Raw genomic sequence first — 10,903 nt, 5'->3', positions numbered from 1 at the left:
GGTGGGAATCTGGGCGAATCCGTTTTCTGCTCTGGCCTCGGGGACCCAGGAGTGCACATGGGGTGGTGGATGGTGGATCTCCCAGGGCTGACCTAGCCCTGACAGTGTCTGGGTGTGAAGTTCTTCTTCTAAGGAGGTCACTGTTCTGACCTCACCACCAACTTCCTGTGGGGCCTCCTCTAAGTCTTGAGCCCTCAGTTCCTGAGAGAAGAACCCTGAGGAACAGACGTTCCCTGGCGGCCCTGGCACCTCCAAGCCCAGACATGCTGCTGCTGCTGCTGCTGCTGCCCCTGCTCTGGGGGAGGGAGAGGGTGGAGGGAGAGGGACAACGGGGGGATGGTTACACGCCGCAAGTGCAGAGGGAGGTGACAGCGCAGGAGGGCCTGTGCGTCGACGTGCCCTGCTCCTTCTCCCACCCCAAGACTGACTCTCCAGAAGTTCATGGCTACTGGTTCCAGCAAGGGGCTAACACAGCCCAGGACGCTCCAGCGGCCACGAACAACCTAAAACGACAAGTGAAGAAGGAGATCCAGGGCCGATTCCAGCCTCTGGAAACCCGCAGATGAACAACTGCTCCCTGAGCATCAGAGACGCCAGGAGGAAGGACCAGAGGTTATTTTTCTTTCGCCTTGAGAGAGGACACGTGAAATGGAACTACATGTCCAACCAGCTCCACGTGTTGGTGGCGGGTAAGGCGCTGGCTCCAGAAGCAGCACGAGAAAACGTCATGGGGCTGCAGCTCGGGGTGGGTTGGAACCCTTGTCCTGGGAAGGGGTCGGGGGTGAAGCGTATCGGGCTCAGGGGAGGCACTGGACCAGAGCCCAGGCTTCCCCAGGGCTGCACCTCAGACCTCCTCCTGATCCTGCACCCCCTCCTCTCCTCACCAGTCGTGACCCACAGGCCCAGTATCTCCACCCTGGGGACCATGGAGTCTGGCTGCCCCGGAAACCTGGCCTGCTCTGTGCCCTGGGCCTGTAAGCAGGGGGTGCCCCCTACCATATCCTGGATGGGGACCTCGTGTCCTCCCCAGGCCTCACCACAACCCGCTCCTCAGTGCTTACCCTCATCCCAAAGCCCCAGGACCACGGCACCAACCTCACCTGTCAGGTGACCTTGCCTGGGATGGGTGTGACCATGACCAGGACCATCCAACTCAATGTGTCCTGTGAGTGCCAGGACGCCTGGGTCCCTGGTGGGGCGGGGTGTTGCCGAGAGCAGCAGGATGGGGGTGAAGGGTGCTGGCTCCCAGAATCTTGGCTTGGAGTGGCTGGCTCCACTTTCCCCATTTACGTGACTCCTGGGGAGACAGGGCCCGTGTCCCCAGCCCTCACAGTGACGTGGGTCTCCGTGTCTTTCTGTGCCAGAACTTGACCGTGACTGTCTTCCGAGCAAATGGCACAGGTAGGACAGAGCCCCCTCCCTGGGGCTGGGGGAGCAGGGCCTTCAGCTCAGGGCAGAGCCAGGTCCCTCCTCATCCTGGACTCACCCTGGTGACCTGAGACCCCCTTGTGGGTGAATCCAGTGCCCCTCCCCATCCTCAGCCCCTGTGGCCACGTGAGCCCCTGTTCCCATCCCCTCCTCACTCTCCTCAGAATCCTCCACACACACCCTCCTTGGCCCCGCAGCAAGGGCAGGGGGCATTGATACAGCAGGACCAGCCTCGAGGGTCCTGATCATCCACCTCCTGAACACACCTTTCTCTACAGCACCCACAGCCTTGGGGAACAGCTCATCCCACTCAGTCCTGGAGGGCCAGTCTCTGCGCCTGGTCTGTGCTGTCGACAGCAATCCCCCTGCCAGGCTGAGCTGGACCCGAGGGAGCCTGACCCTGAGCCCCTCACAGTCCTCGAACCCTGGGCTGCTGGAGCTGCCTCAAGTGCACGTGAAGGATGAAGGGGAACTCACCTGCCGAGCTCAGAACCCTCGGGGCTCCCAGCACATTCCCCTGAGCCTCTCCCTGCAGAATGAGGGCACAGGTGGGAAGGGGAGGGGCTGGAGGAGGAGGATACACCTGCCCCACCCTCATGGGCCATCCACTGCCCTGAGCTTCAAGGGGGAGCTCAGCTCTGGTCTGTGCTCAGTTATGAGGCCTGGAACTTCCCCGCAACCCAGAGCGTCACTGTCCTCTCCCCGCCAGGGAAAGGGTGTGGGGTGGGGAGAGGGGAGGAGTCGATCTTGGAGGGGAGGAGCTGGGGCCTGGACAGGTGTATTTGAGAAGACAAGCGCCTTGCTTTGCAGTGCTTAGACCAGGATGAGGCACGTGAGGCACTTGCCTTGGCACCAAATTTAAGAACCAAAAATAAAACAACTCAGCAAGCAAGAGAAATAATATTGTGACATGATAATCTTTTTTAAAAAAATAAAAGTTAATGCAAAATAATTCCATGATGAACACAAATCAAAATTTTAAATAATAAAAAAAAAAAAACTGCACCCAGCACTCTCATGCCTCACTGGCCTCACCAGAAGTCCGTAATCCTCCTCCTTCCCATGCCTGCTCTTTGTGTCTGGGAAAGCTGGGAGGAGAATCAAAGTCAAGGGCCTTACAGGCAGCAGAAGGCGAAGAGACCCAGTTATTGAAGGTAAATCCCAGAGATAACTCCAATCCATTCGCAGGCACCACATGGCCTGTATCAGGAGTGATGCTGTGGGCGGTCGGGGGAGCTGGAGCCACAGCCCTGGCCTTTCTGTCCTTCTGTGTCATCTTCATGGTGTGAGCATTGACCCTGGGGAGGGAGGGAAGGAGAGCCCTGAGGGAGGGCAGGCTGGGAACAGAGTCCCTGAAGTCAGAGCTGTAGGGACCTGCATGGTCAAGAGCTTAAAACAAGGGCAAGGAGGTCACAGATGCAAAGTGAGAATTTCACAAGCATCCTTGCCCGTGGGGCTCCAAGTCTATGGCAAGCCCGAGGCACCACCAGCCAGAAGGCAGGAGCCTGTGTTCTCATCACTGGAGTCACTGGGGTCCCTGGGACTAGCTTGCCTCTGTCTCACCTCAGTCATCCCTCCAGCCCTTTAATAGGAAACATGGTGGTGGGGTGGGGGTGGGTCCACCCACTACACCTTGATCGATAAAGACTGAAAGACTCTGGTCTCTTCACTCAGAGTGAGGTCCTGCAGGAAGAAATCGGCAAGGCCAGCAGTGGGCATCGGGGATACAGGCATGGAGGATGCAAACGCCATCAGGGGCTCAGCCTGTCAGGTGAGCAATGTGGGTGTCTCCACACCCAGCATTCAGCCTGGACACCTCCCACAGGATGGCCTCCAGGATTGCTCAGCTAGTCATGGCCAAAGTTATCTCCTCATCTCCTCCTCCTACCTACAAGCCGGCTTCTCCTGCAGGATTCCCCATCTTGCTGACAGCATGGCAGTCCCTCCTCCCAGATCAGGCATGGAGGAGAGTTGCCTCCTCTCTGTCCTCCCTGTCTTCCTCTACAGCTGAAAGTTCACCACATCTTGTCAATTTGCCCCACAAAGGACAGCTAGCATCACTCCCGCCCATCCTGACCCTCTCATTGCTGAGGCTTCAGGATCTTTTCTCTGGACCTTGTCACCTCCCTACTTCTCACCTCCCCTTCCCTATCTGGAGGGACTATCTGGAAGGCATCACTGCCCAGTTCTTCTGCATTTGGACAGCTGTCCTCCACCCCCATGGTCTAGATCAGAGGCCAGCAAACATTTTCTGAAAGGCCAGATGGTAAGTATTTTTGGCTTTGTGGACTATACAGTTGTTGTTGCAGCTACTCAGGTCTGCTACTGTAGAATGAAATCAGCCGTAGACCAAATGTTAATGGTGAGTTGGACTGTGTTCCAATAAAACTTTATTGACAAAAACAAGCAGTGGGCCAGATTCAATGCAAGGGCTGTAGTTTGCCAACCCATGATAAAGCCCAAACTCCTCAGCCTGGAGCCCTGCACATTCTGGTTGTTAGGCACCTACCTTTCCAGGAGGGCCAGAGTTAGGATGAGAAGAATGAGGCACTTGCTTTGAATGCAACATTTAAGGGGACGCCAAAAATCTCAGCAACTGAGAAAAACAAAGTTACATGCATTGTTTTTTAAAACATCAAAATTAAATTTTAAAAACCAATGATAAGCCAATATCAAGATTTTAAATAATGACAGGTTAAATAAACTGAAGTGGCCAGGCGTGGTGGCTCACGCCTGTAATCCCAGCACTTTGGAAGGCTGAGGCAGGCGGATCACCTGAGGTTAGGAGTTTGAGACCAACCTGGACAAAATGGTGAAATCCCACCTCTACTAAATTAAAAATACAAAAATTAGCCAGATGTGGTGGCAGGCATCTGTAACCCCAGCTACTCGGGAGGCTGAAGCAGGAGAATTGCTTGAACCCGGGAGGCAGAAGTTGCAGTGAGCCGAGATCGTGCCACTGCACTCCAGCCTGGGCAACAAGAGTGAAACTGTGTCTCAAAAGATAAAAATAAAGTAAAAAAATAAACTGAAGTGAACTAAGAATTATTTAAGATCATCACTTAGTCAAGAGAAATTGTCAAGTAGGGACAGCGTTCTCAGTTGAAAATGAGGGAATCAAAGTTGAATTTGAAAATATTATTTCTCCTTGCTTCCAGTAGAGCCAGGAAAGCTGAGTATAATAAATTCTGCTCTAGGTATACGTAAAATCTTTAAACTTAAAATGATGTTTTATTATACACCATTTTCCAATTTGTCAGTAGTAGTTCACTTATTTAATGTTCTGGATAAAACTGACCATTACATACATGAAAACATATAAAGAGGGACAGACATTTTTCTCGTGCCTCAGGCTGCAATTGGCTCAGCAAAGCACATTTAAAAATCCTGGGTTTATTTAAATTTTTGTTCTCCATGGAGTTTTTGGCACTAATTTTGATTTTAAAATATTACACGAGGCTGGGCGCGGTGGCTCACACCTGTAATCTCAGCACTTTGGGAGGCCAAAGTGGGCAGATCACTTGAGGCCAGGAGTTGGAGACCTGCCTGGTCAACATGGCAAAAGCCCGTCTCTACTAAAAATGTAAAAATTAGCCGGGCGTGGTGGCACACACCTGTAATCCCAGCTACTCAGGAGGCCGAGGCACAAGAATCGCTTGAACCTGTGAGGCCGAGGTTGCAGTGAGCCAAGATCACGCCACAGCACTCCAGCCTGGCTGACAGAGCAAGATTCTATCTCAAAAGACTAAAAATAAAAGGGTTATAGTCTGTAAGTGGCCATCTAGGCGGGCTGGGAAGTGTAACTTCTCGTGAAAGTTGGAAGTCAGGTGTTTTAAGGGAGGAGGGCTTGGAGCAGTTTTATGTTGGATGGGTTGGCTAAATATACAGATTTAACACATTAGAGGCAGAGTTATGGGTATTTACGAAAGCGTGTCACACGTACGTGTGATGGATAAATACCTCAGTTATATGCAACTCATGTTTATTTGGGGTGGAGACTTAATATTTAAATGTATTATAATTAAGCCATCTATGTCCAGAGGCAAAGCAGAGACGTAGAGGTGTTTAAGTGTGTAGTCTCTGTAAACTGGCAGAATTAGCCTATGGTTGTTTTCTTAGGAGAAAGTTAGTGAAATTAGTCTTTTGCTTAATTCAAGCTGTGGTTGTGGCTGGTGGAACAGGGGGGTCAGTTAGCATCTGGCAGTGGATGAGCTGCAAATTATTTTAATATTGTTTGTTTTGAGACCAGTGTTCGTTGAGCTGATAGAGAAAAAGAAAAACCTTGAGGCCGTCAGAACACAGTAATTCTTCAAGTGCTGTGGCACGTGACTTCACCTTTGCTTGGCGTGCCCTTAGGTCTTGTTTAAAATTTGGTACCATAATGCTACGAAGAGTCCACTCTGTCAGTCTTAGGGTCTCTAGGGTAACATTAACGTTGTTCAGTTATTGTGTCTAAACCACACAAACGGGGTTATAATGAGATATGTCTGACCCAGCGCCCTATGGGGAGAAATCAGGGAAGAAGTTGCATCTCAGGTCCGTAAGAACCACGGGAGAGTCCTGGGTAGAGAGAGGTCAAGGTGCCCAACTTCCCACCAAGTCCAAGCCCAATTCCTCCTCACGTGGGACCCTAGGAGGTGGAGGAGATGGTCTGGGGGCTTCACCTCTGCACCAAGAGTCCTCAACATCTCCGTACTTTTAAAGATTTCTGAGGGCACTGTGAGAAGATGCCATCGTGTGGGGGAAAGAGGCCACCAGGTGAAGCTGAGGAAGGAGTTGGCACTGCTGGCCTAACTACCAGGGGTAACAATAACAATGCGGATGATAATAGTAATTTACTTCACACCGACTATATGCCAGGCACTGTGACAGGGTTACCTTAAGCCTCCCAGCAGCCAAGCAAGACACATACTTTAACCCCATTTGCAGATGAAGAAATTCAGAGGTGCAGAGAGGTGAAGTTACTTGCCCAAAATCACACCGCAAGAACATGACAGAGACCAATGTTCACACCAACGAGAAAGTCAGTACGGGAATCTCAGGGTGGAGGTACAGGGTCCTGGCACCTGGATGTGGATAGAAATGCATGGTGTGTGTGTGCGTGTGCGTGTGTGTGTGTATGTCTGAGTGAGTGTAACACCACATCTGCGGGTCTGTGCAGGGCTGTGTCTAGGCAGAAAGAGCCACTCAGAAGTGTTCAATTCACAGGGTATCACAAGCAGTACTTGGAAATACATTTTTCTTTCGCTTTTATAATAACACATACTATTTTATTTTGTTTTACTCTAAGTTCTGGGATACATGTGCTAAACGTGCAGGTTTGTTACATAGGTATCCAGCCATACGAGGAGCGAAGAACCGTCACACGCTACAACATGGATGAGGCTTGGATGCATCATCTACGTGAAAGAAGCCAGACACACAGACACAAAAGACCACAAATGGCACGATTCCTCTTATACGAAGTGTCCTGAATAGGCAAATCTATAGAGACAGAAAGTGCAGTGGCCCAGGGCTGGGAGGGAACAGGTGATTGAGGTGTGACTGCTAATCAGCACTGGGTTTCTTTTTGAGGTCATGAAAAAGTTTTTAAAATGTTTGTAGTGATGTCGGGCAAACGTATTTCCTGCATTCAAATCAAACGCACGTCGTTCTTCCTTGTGCAGAAGAGAATGGACTGCGACTCTGCCTGGTATGAGGCACCACCCTGTGATGATACTAAAAAACCCGTGAATTGTACACTTTACATGGGTCGGTTGTATGTTATGTGGATTACATTTACCAAGGCTCTTACAGGAGGTAGCTAGTCAGCACAAGCAGGGCGGGAGAGGGCTGCCTCCTCCACTACCAGCAATGTCAGGTGGCCATCTGCTGACAGTCAGGTGGTTGTTACACTGTTTCTCTAAAATAATCATTGGTCGCAGCTGGTGCCAGAGAACGGCCATCTCCCAATGGATAGAAAACACCTGAAAATGGCGATCAGCAGCTTCCCAATGCGATCTGCCACAGGACTTGGATATGTTCCCCTGCTAACCGAGCCATTTGCGGGGGGAAGAAAAAGATCATGTACTTCTTTTTAGGATAGTGGGGAGTTTCAGTTTCCCTTAGAAATAAGAAGAAAATCTTTCAAAACTATGAGTGACAGGACTTCAAAGTCCTTCGTTGGGAAGAACCCAAGTAACAAAAGTTTATTAAAAGAAAAACAGAGGTTAGCAACCTGTATACCTCATGTGTACGTGGGAGACACCCAGGGAAAAAGAGTAAATTTCAAAGAGGTGGCTTTGACTTCAGGCTTAAACAGCATCTTCCACGGAAACAAAGAAGGGTGTGGGCAGGCCAGTTATCGGAAGGCAACAGAGAAATACACCAGGAAACAACAGCGAGGCTTGTTTTGCAGATCACATGGGTGCCTCTTCCCTTGATAAGAGTTTCGTGAGTCAGTCGTCTTCTCTTCCTGGTACAGAGGGAGACCCCTTTGCTGTTGGAGATTGCTTTGTAGATGTGGTTTTCCCTTTTAAAAAGGTAACTTCTTCCCTGGTTCTCAGAGCGTCTCCTGTGTCTGCAGGCTCTTGAAATAATCTTTATGCCAAAAAGGTACATTTGGGGGTGGCGTATTTTGGTCTCCTACAGTCGTATTTTGGGGTGATGTATTTTTTCGGTCTCTTACAGTCTCATAAGGTTCAAAAGATCTGTTGTAGGTAAAGGATTTAGAACATGTAATAATAAATTAATAATTAATAATTAGTTAATTAATTAATTAATACTAAAGGCTCACTAACAGCGTTCTCCAATTAAAACAAAAACTATTTCCAGCTATTTGCACAAGTCTCACATTACATTTGACCTGATTTGTCTTTGGTGTGAAAGGACTGGAAAGTGAAGGGTTATGACTGCCCTCTGGTGGCCATACTGTGAATTACAGCCTCTGCAAATCCCGGTAAAAGTTGGTCCCGACGGTGGAGGACATACATACTCGCTCTTTCACTTCTTGTGTGTTGAGGATCACAGGAGGTTCTCCCATGGCTTGCTCCGTATTGGATGGGAGGTTGGTAAAAAAAAAAAGTCATCCCACCAACTGCTGCAGAGAGAAAAGAGGGCTTCCCTTGGCGCCACACTACAGGGAAGTTTTACAACAAAATCTTTCAGCACATGGGAGCAAACGTACTTCCTGCATTCAAATCAAACACACGTTGCTCCTCCATCTGCAGAAGAGAATATACTGCGGCTCTGCCTGGTATGAGGCAGCACGGATGCACACGTACAGGCCGCTCAGAGCTCCTGAAAAGTGAGAGAAACAGACACACGTGGGAGCCTGGGCAGGCTTTGCCGCAGGAAGCAGAGGCATCCATAAGAAAAAGACGGATGAGGGACGCCTCATCAGGAGCAGCTTTGCAGTGTGAATTAGGAAGAAGGTAGGGAAACAGCCCCCACCATTTATTAAGGCATTCATTCGTGTAGACCTGCACTGAGCATGCGCTTTGTTCTTAGATGTGCTGTTAGGTGGGGATGGAGGATGTCGGAGACAGGGCCCAGGAGAGGTCCCTCCTCCCCATCCTCTCTCTCTCTCTCTCTTTCAGGCTCCAGCCATGGAGGGGAGACTCTGCTGGGGCCAAGGATCAGATGACAGAATCGTAGAAGGAAAGAGCTAGAGGGAAGCATGAGCTTGCTCCTTCTGCTGGAGCTGGGAAATCCATCTGCTCTTGGTTCTCGGGCCTTCGTTAAATTCATTAAAGAAACACAGTAAGACTCACATATTCATATTTGATCTTCTGGTCTATGAACATAGTATGACGTTATTGTTAAAACTAAATGTGACTGGGCACAGTGCCTCAAACCCATAGTCAAAGCACTTTGGAGGCCAAGGTGGGAGGATTGTTTGAACCCAGGAGTTCAAGACCAGCCTGGGGAACATAGCAAGACCCCATCTCTCCTAAAAATAAAAACAAAAAATTACTCCAGCCTGGTAGTATGAGCCTGTGGTCCCAGCTACTAGGGAGGATGAGCTGGGAGAGTCACTTGAGCCTGGGAGGTCAAGGCTGGAGTGAGCTGTGATCATGCCAGTGCACTCCAACCTGGGCAACAGAGCAAGACCCTGTCTTAAAAAAAAAAAAGCACTAAATGTACTGAATTTTTTATTATGTGCCACATGCTAAATAACTTACAACAGATATTATTTACCGGAGACTTAATTTGTTGTATATCAAACGAGGATGCAGCTACCTCTCTATTAACAAGGATGAATTAAGAGTTATCTAGATACTATTGTGTGTAGAGATTTGACAAAGGTATGGTGGCAAGTACTAATATGTCCCAGGGATCAAGTGTTGCTGGATGCATGCTACACAGAGTGATATGGACAACCACGTAGCTGGACCTAAAGTTTAATTTTCTCTGTACATTCCACTCATGTTGACTGGAAATAGTATGTCTTTGGGCCATATTTAACTGTGAGAAGCAGATTTTTACATGAAAATGTTGATCCATATCATGAGCCTCTAAAAACACTTGCTTCTGCCCATACTGCACCAAATAGCAGCATGAACAGAAAAAAAGTTTTTTTCTGCACTGGTTCATAGAACGAACATGTGTTCTCCCTTTTGTTTTACAGGAAGATGCTGCATAGTTCTTATTTTGGAGATGTCATCGACACTGTGCAAAGCAGTGTACTAGCTGCCAGGGGAAAACTCTATAGTCATATTTCTTTCAAATTTTCCAATATGCTCCCATGACACATGGCAAATTCCCAATTTTTCACAGCTCTAAAGCCAGACAGTATATGTGTGTGTGCGGTGAGGACATGAGGCTATGGATGGGGAACATCTCAAGGGCAGGAATCAGGTCAGTGGCATCTCTTCTCAAGCCCCACCTATACACAAAGGCTCACTGTAAGAATTAAAGAAGGAAGAAAGAAACATGTATGGTGGCTCGCCAGTCAAGACAGGTTTTAGAGAAAACAAACCTGAGAGGAGTTTCTGGCTGAGTTAGGTAGAGGCACACTCTCTTACAGACTAAGAGTTTTTAAAGATTTAGGGTGGGAGGGTTTATCAGAGGCTTGGACTGCTTCTGTGCCTCTTTGTTGTGCTTATCTGGGAGGGAGAGTTGTGTGTCTGTTCCCATACGTCTTTTTGCAGCTGCAGGCATACCCACCGAGTCTGCATTTAGCTTTCCTATCTTAGTGCACCTGAAGGTAAAGGAATGTGCTTATTAAGGCCCACTGTTTTACTAGGGCCCATTGGATGAGGGTCAAGTTTGGCAATAACTCAAGAGACTTTCCCCCCACCTCCCTCTGTGCCTGAGCTGTCTTATCCATGTTTCACTGTCTGCTCTTTCTGGCTGCTTGTAGTTAGCAGAGAAGTGATGTCCTTAAAATGCATGAGGCTAGAAAGGGAGTTGAAACTTAAAGTGGTGGTGTTTGTCTGAGATGACAGTGGTCCTGCTCTGTCACTCACTATGTCTTTAGTGAATGAATGAAGAA

General features: G+C 48.9%; 1 protein-coding gene across 1 annotated transcript; it reads left to right on the top strand.

Annotated features, from left to right (window-relative positions):
• Positions 1-263: 263 nt before the first annotated feature.
• On the top strand, positions 264-9,052 carry LOC105514842 (sialic acid-binding Ig-like lectin 8). Its single transcript, XM_011946497.1, is given in 9 exon segments — positions 264-543; positions 546-689; positions 888-1,013; positions 1,016-1,185; positions 1,365-1,401; positions 1,707-1,976; positions 2,617-2,713; positions 3,103-3,257; positions 9,006-9,052. Coding segments are annotated over 9 exon segments (1,326 nt in total).
• Positions 9,053-10,903: the final 1,851 nt, after the last annotated feature.

This window comes from Colobus angolensis, unplaced genomic scaffold, assembly GCF_000951035.1.
Source record: "Colobus angolensis palliatus isolate OR3802 unplaced genomic scaffold, Cang.pa_1.0 Scaffold25, whole genome shotgun sequence".
NCBI lineage: Eukaryota > Metazoa > Chordata > Mammalia > Primates > Cercopithecidae > Colobus > Colobus angolensis.
The sequence above is the reverse complement of the archived record's forward strand: the minus strand, read 5'-3'. Positions and strand labels throughout refer to the sequence as shown.